At 40.6% G+C, this 12,493-nt stretch overlaps 1 protein-coding gene across 6 annotated transcripts; it reads left to right on the top strand.

The window, feature by feature from the left end:
• The first annotated feature begins 958 nt into the window (after positions 1-958).
• On the top strand, positions 959-11,979 carry rbm44 (RNA binding motif protein 44). 6 transcript variants are annotated; one of them, XM_053626950.1, is made up of 18 exons: positions 959-1,445; positions 2,815-2,869; positions 2,963-3,099; positions 3,226-3,300; positions 3,411-3,465; positions 3,568-3,698; positions 3,776-4,863; positions 4,945-5,006; positions 5,345-5,527; positions 5,615-5,780; positions 5,875-5,921; positions 6,033-6,138; positions 6,373-6,475; positions 7,623-7,757; positions 7,870-7,940; positions 8,060-8,127; positions 8,281-8,551; positions 8,700-11,979. In XM_053626950.1, the coding sequence occupies exons 1-18, from the start codon at positions 1,232-1,234 to the stop codon at positions 8,967-8,969; spliced, it is 3,237 nt and encodes a 1,078-aa protein (XP_053482925.1). In that variant the 5' UTR covers positions 959-1,231; the 3' UTR covers positions 8,970-11,979. The 6 variants fall into 6 exon arrangements, with proteins under 6 accessions (XP_053482925.1, XP_053482927.1, XP_053482928.1 ...); XM_053626952.1 differs by having other exon boundaries at positions 8,314-8,551; XM_053626953.1 differs by having other exon boundaries at positions 5,345-5,485.
• The last annotated feature ends 514 nt before the right edge of the window (positions 11,980-12,493 follow it).

Genomic DNA, 12,493 nt, shown 5'->3' on the forward strand with positions numbered 1-12,493 from the left:
GAGCCTATCCCAGAAATACTGGACGCAAGGCAGGAATACACCCAGGATTAAACACCAGTCCATTGCAGGGCCCCATCCACACACTTGTACAACTTACAAAGCTATGTGTGTATATTTAGCATTTAAATGTATAACCTGCTTAACCAACATGTTCTCCCAGTTGCAATTTCATAATTTGCATGAATCAATTGTTAATAAGCCATACTTTTCACAAGCTACTGTCACTTTCTGAAAACTATTACATTTGCTGGGAAGTCATTATTATCTAAAATTACACTGAAATGATTATATAAAAGTGTCTTGACATCACAATTTTATTTTTTTTTTTACAAGAAATTAGAGCTGCAAAATAAAATAACTAAAATAATGATACAGATAATTAAGCCAGTTTAGGAACACAAATTATTGCACTTCATTTCAGTTGAGAAGAAAATTTGCTTTACTTTTAACAATACACATTATAAGTATATATTTCTTTAAAAAAGAGAAAAAGGACCATCCAAGCTGTTATCAGCATCAGGTCCAAAAGCCAGCATCTGTCATGGTATGGGGTGTGTCAGTGCCCATGGCATGGGTATCTTGCACCTCTGTTACGGCACCATTAATGCAGAAAGATATGTACATATTTTGGAGCAATATATGGTGCCATCCAGAGCACGACAACGCCAAACCACATGCTGCCCGGATTACAAGCACATGGTTGTGTAAGAAGAGAGTGCGGGAGTTAGCATGGCCTGCCTGCAGTCGTGACCTGTCTCCAATTGAGAATTATGAAGCACAAAATAAGGCAACATACCCCATACAGTTGCGCACGTTTGCCTCACACCTCCAGGATCCGGGGTTCGAGTCCCGCGGGGGCCATGTGTTTGCATGTTCGCCCCGTGCTGCAGGGGGTTTCCTCCCCCAGTCCAAAGACATGCATGGTAGGCTGATTGGTGTGTCAAAAGTGTCCGTAGTGTGTGAATGTGTATGTGATTGTGCCCTGCAATGGACTGGTACCCTGTCCAGGGTGTACCCTGCCTTGTGCCCGATGCTGCCTGGGATAGGCTCCAGGTTCCCCGTGACCCTGAAAAGGAGTAAACGGTAGAAGATGGATGAAAAATAAGGCAATGAAGTCAGAACCTAAGTCAGCAAACAAGATCAAATCAGGCTGAAATGTTACAGGTCAGGCTATAATCTCAACATGGCAGTCTATAATTTTGTCTTCTTCTACCCCTAACACACGGACAAAATGGAGCAGAATTATTATTATTATTATTATTATTATTATTTATTATTATTATTATATAACGCTTGCTTTTCGTTCAACTGTTGGTTTTTAAATGCAGCGAGTCCCCCTGCTGGTCACGCTGTAGTATTACAACAACTGGGTTTTTTTGTTTGTTTGTTTTTTTTAAAGACTTGGTACCTGAGCTGGTTACCGTGGAGAGAAGTACACCACTTTGGTAATTATGTGGCATTTTGTATTATATATTCCTTTAAACGTACGTTATAATAAATTATTTGCAATTAAATATATTTGGAGTCCATTGCTAGCTAACATGCCTAGCTAGCGAGCGACAGATAGCTGGGCAGATAGCTATGTAGCGTTTGACCAACTCATACGAAGAGTTTCTGATATTAGTCACCGTTAATAAACATAAAATGCAACGGCATTTATCCCAATTGGCTTAGCTTAGTTCTTAGCCAGTCCCCTATTCTTGCTAATCGTTTTAGCTACAGCACCCAAGCTAACTTAGCCATAGATACCTATAGAGGCCCATGTTATTTCAATGGGAACACATTAGCAGATTAACATCGGACACGGATTGCAAGGGTTGTGCTAAATTCTGAAGATTAAAGTAATATTTCTTAATTTATTGAATGTCATTAATTCATATTAACATTGACTCAATTCTAAAAAAACAAAAACAAAAAAAACTCCTGTTAGTCTCATTCACTCACCACAAACAAGCATTTCTACTTCATCATTGACATCAAACTGGTAATATATAATATAAACTTATACAAATATGTATATAACATTAACTGGATGTGACATACACTACTCTAGAAATATATTTTTCTGTGCAATATATACTTTTTTGTCAACTAATTTAAATCTCTGCTTTAAATGTTTTAGTAGTTCAACGGGTTTTTAAACCCCACAGTGCTGCATTACTGCTGTAATTGTTCTAGCCATTAAATAGGTTGAATTGCTGGATGATTCTGATTGGTCAGTGATGTGATCAGGCCGCGTGTACGTGCAGAGCTGGCACCTATCAAGCGGAAGCCAAAATTGAGCGCCTCGTGCTGTCTTTATTATTGAGTGGAGGTTAAAGCTCCCAATATTTGCCGCATTTTCTAAACTTAAAATTAAGAGGCTTAATTGACAGCCGCAGATATTTTCATTTGGTCATTGAAACTTAAACGGTTTGTAGAACATGTGGTATCCTTCTTGCCGGCTGGTACCAATTTATTTCGAGCCAAACGTGTGCAGATCCGCGGATGTGCCCGCTGCAGTTATGTGGCCCGTCATACCGTTGGACCAGCACATGTGCTTTGCTGTTAACGACATGGTCGGTAAGTTTTCCTGTAGCAAAATTAAAGTCAGATTATTAGCACAACGGCCTAGCAGTCAATAAAACCTGGTTGGAAAGCATGTTAAGTGCTCAATCCAATTAATTTATGCAGTTACTCTCACTAACTCTCTTATTTACTCATGGGCCTATTCCCTTTCCCACCTAATCATTTATTAGTTTGGTCGTCCATTTATTCACACGGCCACTGATGAACATAGTAAACATTTTATTAATGTCTTTCGTGTATTCCAAGGGTATCAGGAGCATCGTTTTTCTGTTGCAGATGGAAGGAAATTCCTGTTGAGCAAGTAGGTTTTTGCTCTTCTCATTCAAGTTTAAAGTGCACATTGCACTTCTGTAGTAAATCTGAAACATGGATTACAGTAGTATATGCATTACAGTTCTTATAGGACCGAATGCACCTTTTCTAGGTCTGTGTTTGATCTTGTGAATGTGAGCCACTTTCTGGAGTTCACTGATCCAAAGTTGCTTGGTTGGTATGTCTCTTTACCAGAAGAAGACAGGCAGCTAATACAAGGTATGGACAACATTTCTATTAGCATTTCATATTAAGCACATGAGCAAAAAAAAAGAATACAAATAAAATTTGATTCTATGTTTCATGAGATGCGAGTCAAATTATACACCACCTCATTATTTACAGAAGAAGGAGGACTGATTCAGTTTCTGCATAGACATCCTGCTCTTGAAGTATCTAGCCATGTTGTTTGTTTAAAGCGTAAGTATACTGGATCAAATTTGTCGGCTCGAGTAAGTTTATCAGCAAAGCAGATTTTGTGTCTTTTAAAAAAAAAAAAAAAAAAAAAAAAATATTTATTTATTTTTCAGGGCCTGTTATAGGAACTCCCCTTCCAGAACCTGATATGTCTTCAAAACTCGATAGGTATTTTTTTTTTAAAAGGAATTTTCTTAAGAAATTGTACATCCTGTGCTGAAATGAGTTATGGGATCTTATTTGCATGTTATTTCCATAACTTTTCTCTAGATCGAGACGGGCTACTTTTTATGGCGTGTCAGAGTGTGTAAATTGTCGCACGAGTTGTCCATCTGGTACTAAAAAGTGCAGACGCTGTAGCACGCTGGTCCTAAACACAGAGGAAAATGTTTGCGTATTAGGTAAGAGATGTTTGATATGTTGTCTCCTTCATTTCTTGCCCAGATTGCTGTTAAATAAAACTTGTGTCCATGTGTAGAGGAAGAAAAGTCACTTCGGTTGCTACCAAACAACGTACGAGAGGAGCTGAATCTCTTAAAAGCCAAAGGAGATCTCGGTGAGGACATGTCAGTGGGTAGTTCTCAGCAGTTTGATAGCCTGCAGAGCACCGAAAATAATTTGTCCACCACTTGGAGCAACCCTTTAAACAGATTCCAGCAACCAGAGCAGCCAAGGAAGAACTCTAGTGATGGCCAGCTTTTGTGTCAGATGTGGGAGGAAAGTGTGCGGTGTGATGGGAATGATATCCGAGTGTTGAAGGATCCCTCAGCACAAGCAAGCTTTTTGCTTGACTGCGAGCTTGAGATGCAGGGCCACAGTCAAAATAGTGATGATGACCAGGTACCTCTGCTGCCAGACACCAATTCAGATGTTCCTAATTTAGAAGAGGAGACTCTGCCAGAGTATTACAGTTTTAACAGCACTACAGTGGGGCACACATCTGCCCAGGGGAGTGATGCCACTAATACCTCCACGATGGCCACTAAAGGCAGCACTGGGGCATCTACTGCTGATGAGCTTGTGGCCTGTGGTGCAGACAATGGTACCTTCCCTGATTCTGTGTCCTTCCACAGCAACTCGTCAGAGTGGACCGATCTCTCAGAGGATTGCCAAAATCTCAGTAATGAGGATGACCTGGAATGTGAGACAAACACAGATGAGTATCATAGTCTGATAGAAGAAGCCTCAAGCTCAGCGGCCTGTATTAATCCCAGCTGGTCAGCATCTGGCCAGTGTATGAGAGAGAGAGAATTTACATGTGAGGGGTGCATTTCATCTCCTAGCCTAAGTGAGCTAAATGTCAAAACCACAACAGCGTGTGAGGTCTCTCCTGTTTCCCACCGTGTGAGCCAGGCAGTGGATGCCAGCAATGACTTTAGAGCATGTTTTACATCCACCGGGGCAACGGAAATCACTCAGGACCTCTTGGCAATGGTTCACAAAGATGTTTCCACTGACATGGATTCATGTCTTGTTAACCAGGAGACTCAGACGACTCAAAGGCCCACTTCTGAGAAATACACCGTTACTGAAATCTACATGTCTGACTTGGATGCTCTTTGTGAGGTAATATAGATTACGTGCACTATTTATTTTGTGAGCTGTAGTACTTGCTTGCTAAAACTCTCAAATCCCTTCATTGTCTAGGAATTTGGGAACCTCAGAAAGATGGAAAAAGAGCTAATGCATTTAAAGGATGAAATGACAAGGTAACTGACTCCACAAGACTGATTCATTTGCCAAAATTACCTCTCATTTTCAGTTCTGGGGCTGCATTGAAAGGAAGGCTTTTATGCTCACATTAGTTTCTCTTTTATTTATTTATATATATATATTTTTAATAAGTGAAATTGTTTAGTCAAGTAATGTGCATTTGATTATTTGTTTACATTTGAAATGTGATTATGGTCCAAGTTATAATTAAAAGTATCAGAGTTACATGTTTGTTCTTAGACTGTAGTGGGAAGATGATTCTCAAAATATTGAGTAAACTTTAAAATATCTGCTTGTATAAAAAAGCTTAAATGGTTTGAAATGCATAATCCAGATCTGGTCCTGGCACTGCTGGAGGGCCCAAGAGTGAACAACAGAAGAGTCACTGTGGATGTGGTGCTGTTCCACGTGCTCGATTGGCTGAGCTGCGTCTACTGGCTCTGCAGTTTGCCATGTGCCAGCAACATTGCTGGAGGTGCTTCTACACATCACCACAGGGTGAAACTTCACTTCAGGGGTAAAAGACAGTATTTGAAGTGATGTCTTAAGATTCAGACCAAACATAAAAATTTTTTTTTTTTTGAGTGTTCCTGTCTTCATGCAGAACCGAAGCACTGCTTGATGCAATGTCACAGACCCTGAAGAGCCTGGAGGACAGTTACCTAAAGATGAAGAAGATGATACTAGAAGGGGTTCCTCTGGATAATCTCAAGCCTCTGTCTGTAGACACCAAGAGATTAACAGCTGCAACGTGCTACAGGCCGTCTTTGGTATGCAGGTCGCACGTGGCTAAAGAGAAGAAACGCCAAAGGAAGCATTTACTTTTAGTATCACAGTTTGATCAACACTTTGTTTCTTTTTCAGATTTATGAGGCTTTTTTAGGTGACAGCAAGCCTGAGTTCTCTTTCAAGTAAGTGTAATCCATTCTTGAGATTAAATCAACGATTTCAGTTACCTGTGAAATTTGGAATTGATTATCATGCTATTTTTATATTTTTTGTTAATTGTGACTGTCGAAAAGGCCCAGTCATCTTGAAGATGAGGGCCAGACTAACCAGGCTGATGAGGTATTGAACATAAACCTCGCAGACAGAGGACACTTCAACAAGAATACGACAGCTCATTGGGTATATGTTTGTATGTGTGTTTGTAAGAAGTATTTATTTTTTAAAAATCGAAGTTTGGTCAGGATTTACTGAACAGACATTTCCAACCAAATCATTAGTACAGACTTCAACATGAGATGCAACAGTAAGACATGCTGGTAACTGTGAGGATTTATATGAGGAGGAGGTCTATGAAAGTTTCAGTCCTTGATGCTGATTTGACTTTTTTCCCCTGCTTGTGGACAAAACTGGCAGCATGATTCTGCCACATCATCTAAAACTGCCAGCAGTAAGAGATGTAGAGGAGGCATGCCTGGTTCTAGCCAGCAACCAGGAGTCTCTGCTGATCCCAAGCCTGGTAAGAAGCATCACCCTGTGTGGCTGATGTATACATTCACTGAGCACTTAATTAGGGAACACCTGTATGTCTACTCATTCATGCAATTATCTAATCGGCCAATCGTGTGGCAGCAGTGCATAAAATTATGCAGATATAGGTCTGCAGATTCAAGTAATGTTCACATCAAGATCCACTTCTGTCAACCAAGAAAAGAAAGCTGACGCTTCAGTGGGCACAGGCTCACAAAAACTTGGTAGTTGGAGACCGTAAAATGTAGCCTGGTCTGATGAATCTCAATTTCTGCTGAAGAACACAGATGATAGGGTCAAATTTGGTGCCAACAGCATGAATCCGTGGACCCAACATGTCTTGTCAACAGTCCAGGCTGGTGGAGGTGGTGTAATGGTGTGGGGAATGGTGTTTGGGGTTTTTTTTGTTTGTTTTTTTCTTGGCACACTTTGGGCCTGTTAATACCAATGCTTGACTGCCACAGCCTATTTGAGTTTTGTTGCTGACCATGTGCATCTCTGGCTAAAATCTTCTAATGGATACTTCCAGCATGATAATGCACCATGTCACAAAACAAGTCATCTCAAACTGGCTTCATGAACATGACAATGAGTTCAGTGTTCTTCAATGGCCTTCCCAGTCACCGGATCTGAATCCAATAGAACACCTTTGGGGTGGCTGTGGCTCAGGTGGTAGAACAGGTTGTCCACTAATCGTGGGGTTGGCAGTTCAATTCCTGGCCCACATGACTTCACATGCTGAAGTGTCCTTGGGCAAGACACCGAACCCCAAGTTGCTCCCGATGGCAAGTTAGCACCTTCTATGGCAGCTCTGCTACCGTCTGTGTGTGTGTGTGTGAGAATGGGTGAATGAGACAGTGTAAAGCGCTTTGGATAAAAGCGTTATAAGTGCAGACCATTTATGTGAGGGAGAATCACAGCATGAAACTGCACCTGAAAAATCTCCAGAAATTGTGTGATGCAGTCATGCCAGCATGGACCAGAATCTCAAACTAATTTACGTATTAGTATAATGTTCCCAATAAAGTGTTCGAGTGTAGATTCTACCACGTCTACAAGTTTTAGCTCTGTGGAATGGTGTTTAAGATTTAAGATGCCAGTGTAATTTAAGTCCTTTTATATGCACACTTCTTAAGGTGCACCCAAAGAACTCCACAGCAGTGATGCCTGGTTTGATGCAGAGGAAGAGCTTGGATGTGACCGTCGGAGTTGTAAAGAAGACCAACAAACAGGGCAGAGAGATCAAGGGAACTCAAAGAACGAACAAAAAGGTTGTTGTAGTAGTTGTTTAAACAATTGATATGAAACGTTCGTTTTTTTGTTTTTTTTTTCCATTATTATTTGAAAGCAACCCTAATGTACTTCATTTCCGTTTTGTTGTAGTGGTTGCAAACCGAAAGAAAGATCAATGTTTCTTGCTTTGTGTCTCAAACTTGCCAAACAGTGTTACTGAGGTGAGAATGAACATGACTATTACTTAAATTTCCCATGTCATGTACGACACCATGTGAGTTTAAGTCATCAGGATGATCTCCATATGGCAGCATAACTCTAAATTATTTACTGATTGTAGCATGATCTGCTGCTTTGGTTTGCGAAGTACCATGCCAGTCAAGTGTCCCTTTCCAAATTTAGTAACGGGTAAGGCTTTATAATATTTTTAAATATGTCATATCATTGTATCAACATAAAGGAGTAGTGATTGTTGTATTCTAACTTTGTATAAGGAAATATTCATTGGCGGGGGGAAAGCAACACATGATTGGCATTTGTTGAACATTTAATCTTGGTCAGGTTTGTTTGTCTTCCATGGTTGTGCTTCTTTAGGGCTGCAGTATTGAGTGTGAGAAACCCCAAGGATGCAGAGGCTGCAGTAAGAGAGATGAATGGCCGATCCATTCAAGGCCACACTCTCCATGTGGAACACATCCTCAAGTCTCCCACAGATAGTCAGGCCACCATCAAAGAGTTCTGCGTTCAACTTGCCCCAGCTGCTCTTAAAGCAGGGTCTGTAGGAGAAGGGCCGATCACGCATAGCTCAAATAATAATGTTCATGCCTCCAGAGTGAGTATAATCCAGCAGACACTTTCAAAGATGAGAGAAAACAAGGCTCTATGTTACCACAATGCATTAATTTCTGTCTTCTCTTTAAATTACTTAAGTCCCCTGGAGAGGTTGACTCTGTTTTTGTTCCATTTTAATTATTTCTAAGCCATTCTGCTGCAGTCTGGATAAGCTTACCAACATATGCCCTACACCCACTGCATCTGGTACTTGTGTGCCACAGCACTACGGCACCATGGGCAGCTTCGACACGATTATGGCCCAGTTATCAGAGCGCCACCCCAAAATGGGCAGACAGCAGATCGTCAGTGCTTTGCTGGAGCTGAGGGCAAAGCATCATGGTGTCCTCAGTGGCCTTCCCCTCAGAGAAATAGTGGGTATGACCTCTGAACTTCTCACTCACTCCACCACAGACTAAGCAAGACAAAGGTCACATTCTTTATTGGTGTATGTTTAAGTCTATTATTTGTGTTGGTTTGGTTCTTTTAAGGATTTAATAGGCATTTCTGGTTCTTTTAGTAGCCTTGTTTATTATTCTGAATTTTATGTTTGAGGCTTAACACCCCCCCCCAAAAAAAAAAAATTCTATTTTGAGAGAACTTGTGTTGAGGGGAAAGAAAATGTGCTAACTGTTCCTTTTTATGGTTGGTTTACCCAGTTAGAATTCAATGGTAGAAAATGGTCTGTTCATTGTACAGTTGAGTGTCAGTTTATTAGGAACACCTAGCTTGCACTTCTAGTAATTGGCCCTTTTCATCAAGTACACCTAACATACAAGTGTGTGCCATACAATAAGTTTCTGTTCAGTTTTTCAACCACTGTCATTGACTGACAGGATAGAGGACACAATATACAAATAACTTCTGATTGGCTACACTCTGTAATTATACATGGTAATCTGTTATCTTGTAGGTGTACCTACAAAAAAGGTAATAAATTAAGGAATGCATACCTAATTAACTGGCAGCCCTCTGTGTTTAGTTTTCAGCACTATGTATATAGTTGGCCAGAAAGTTGAATAATATGACAACCAATTTCCTTATGTTCCATTATCAGTAAAAACATTCTGTGCCTGAAATCTAACTGTGATGTGATTATTTCTGAACAATTTCACTCCTGCTTATCTATTGTGCTGATTTCTCATTGCATAACTACTATAATTTTTATTTTATTTCATCAAGTACCAAGACAAATCTTGGTGCAAAGGGGAAAACCTGCCATTTCTAGGGTGAGGATTTGCAAACTGGGATAATGGGATTGGGGGGATGTGAAAATTGATTGGAGTTTAAACTCATTGAGCACTTTATTAGGAACACTACACTAATACCGGGTAGAGCCTCACTTTGATCTCAAAACAGCTCCAATTCTTTGTGGCATGGATCCTCAGATCCGGCCCACGTACCGTGTGGAATGATGGCACTTGAATGATCTCCTGTTTCCCAGATTTGGGCCACAAGCAAGCCATAGCAATGCTGCATGTGCCACATGATGTTTGAGCCATATTCACTATTTACCACATGGGTCACTTTAGGATCACATCCAGATCACACATTGCCGTAAGCACCACATCTTTGCCTAAAATGGCCCACTTGTGATTTGGGATATGTGGGCTACTTCAGGCTCATATCCATTTTGTCTGGGCCACAAGAAGGCCAGCAGTCCTGCATCACTGCCTGAAGTGGCCCACATCTGGATGATGTCTGGGATGCTGACATGAGAGGATCATGTGATTCTTGCTGATTTGTCAGGTGCGATTTGATGCTGGGAATTTTCTCTTCTACCACATCCCAAAGGTGTTCAATTCAGATGCGGTGACTGAGAATGCCACTGAAGAACATTGACCTCTTTAGCATGTTCTTGAAACCAGTTTGAGATGACTTGCTTTGTGACATGGTGCATTATCATGCTGGAGGTAGCCATAAGTAGATGGGTAAATTGTAGCCAAGAAGAGATGCACATGGTCGGCAACAATACTCAAATCTCCCAGGAAATCAACAGGTATGGATATACTCAACCCAGCCCAATTATGCCACCGTCAATATCACGGAGATCATGTTTCCCTGATCTGATGGTTGATGTGAACATTACCTGAAGCTGCTGGCCTGTATCTGCATGATTTTATGTGCAGCATTTCTGCCCCATGATTGGCTGATTACATAACTGCATTAATGAGTAGGTGTACAGGTGTTCCTAATAAAGTGCTCAGTGAGTCTAGGTCCTGTTTAATTACAGGATTTAGAAAGATTGAGAGAGTATAAAGTAACAAGACAAGACCAAGCAAAAGAAGAGGAATAGAAAAGAGCAGTGTAATACAGGTTGGAGTGTTTTAGAGGAAAAAGGCAGAGATACTAAATGGAACTGATGTCATTTAAATGTTCCTTACCAGGCATGGAGCCTAAATATGGGTCAGCTGCTGGTACAGTTGTCCCTTGAAACTGCACAATCTGATGAATGTAAAGCAAGCAGTAATACAGTGTGGTGTGGTGTAGGAATTAACAGGAAAATACTTATACATGTTATACCTGGACAGATGGGATGCAGTAATAGTGGCCCTGCTGGGACAGGTTGTGGCAGTTAAAACTATGAAATAACATTTGTGAAAGTATGTAGTATCCAAGAAAAGAATTAAACAAATAAAAACGATTTTTTTCTTAATGATAGTTTTGATAATTCTTTGGATGCTCTTGGTATCTTCACTTGTAATTTAACCTCTGGGTCTTTTTAGTGGGTGATTTTCAGTCTGGCCAGCAGAGGGCGACAAACACCAGGATACTTTCCCCTCCCCAGCACTTCCTTTACAAATGAATGTGAAGTGTAATTTTGTGACCCAAATAACTAGGTTACATTATTTCTACAGAGTTCAGATGTGTGTATTTGAAGCATTTATATACAGTATACACAAATCAGCTACAGTCTGTAATTGTGTGTGTGTGTGTGTGTGTGTATATAATATGAATATGACACACACAAAAAATACTCATAAACATAGTAATCTGTCTAAAGAAATTTCCCACAAGACCAGCACTGATCATCAGCTTGAAACATGCATGTGGAAACTTTTGGGTCATACACTATATGGCCAGAAGTATGTGGACACCTGACCATTACACCCATATGTGAGAACTGTCACCGCAAAGTTCTAAGCACTCTTTGTCTTTGTATGCTTTTGGTATTAAGATTTCCATTCACTGGAACTAAAGGACCCAAACCTGTTTCATCATGACGGTGCCCCTGTGCACAAAGCAAGGTCTATGAAGATATGGTTTGCCAAGGTTGGAGTGGTCAGATCCCTGACCTAAACCCTACTGAACACCTTTGGGATGAACTGGAATGCCAACTGCACCCCAGACTTCCTCAACTTGACATCAGTGCCCAACATCACTAATGTGCTTGTGGTAGAATGAGCACAAATCCCCTCAGCCACACTCCCAAATCTATTGCAAACCCTTACCAGAAGACTGGAGGTTATCATAACAGCAAAGGGAGGACCAACTGTGTGTGGATGCCTGTGTTTTTGGTATGGTCACATATGGGTGTGATGATCAGGTGTCCACTTTCTTTTGGCCATAGAGCACATTCTTTTGTGAAGAGTAGACTGTCTTTGTGAAGCTGAATTTTAGTCTGTGTATAGTTTCTCTAATAATTAGTTGCTTGTTGTAGTACAACTAAAATTTTTAATGGTTGGGTGGTTCAGTTAGAATGCCGGAGCTTTTATGGTCTCCTATGTGGACTATAAGCTGTAAATGAAAGGTTATCGTCAAACTGAATACTCATTTCAACAGGAAATTTTGTCGCTTTGCTGGGCCATTTAACCACTGGTTGCTCATTAGCATTGGTTGTAGTCCATGGACAAAATGAGCTTTAACCCAATGAACAGTATAGATAAGTGCATTACTGCATGCTGGAGAAACTCCAAATAGGTTGGACACAACTGGACATATG

The sequence above is a fragment of the Ictalurus furcatus genome, chromosome 6, assembly GCF_023375685.1.
Source record: "Ictalurus furcatus strain D&B chromosome 6, Billie_1.0, whole genome shotgun sequence".
Lineage (NCBI taxonomy): Eukaryota > Metazoa > Chordata > Actinopteri > Siluriformes > Ictaluridae > Ictalurus > Ictalurus furcatus.

What these genes read in the sequence shown, in the direction of transcription:
- rbm44 (XM_053626950.1), top strand. Translation starts at nt 1,232, where the DNA reads ATGGAGCAGAATTATTATTATTATTATTATTATTATTATTTATTATTA. An exon ending in GGTGAAACTTCACTTCAGGG is followed by an intron (nt 5,528 to 5,614) that starts GTAAAAGACAGT and finishes GTCTTCATGCAG; the next exon opens with AACCGAAGCACTGCTTGATG. An exon ending in TGCCAAACAGTGTTACTGAG is followed by an intron (nt 7,941 to 8,059) that starts GTGAGAATGAAC and finishes TACTGATTGTAG; the next exon opens with CATGATCTGCTGCTTTGGTT.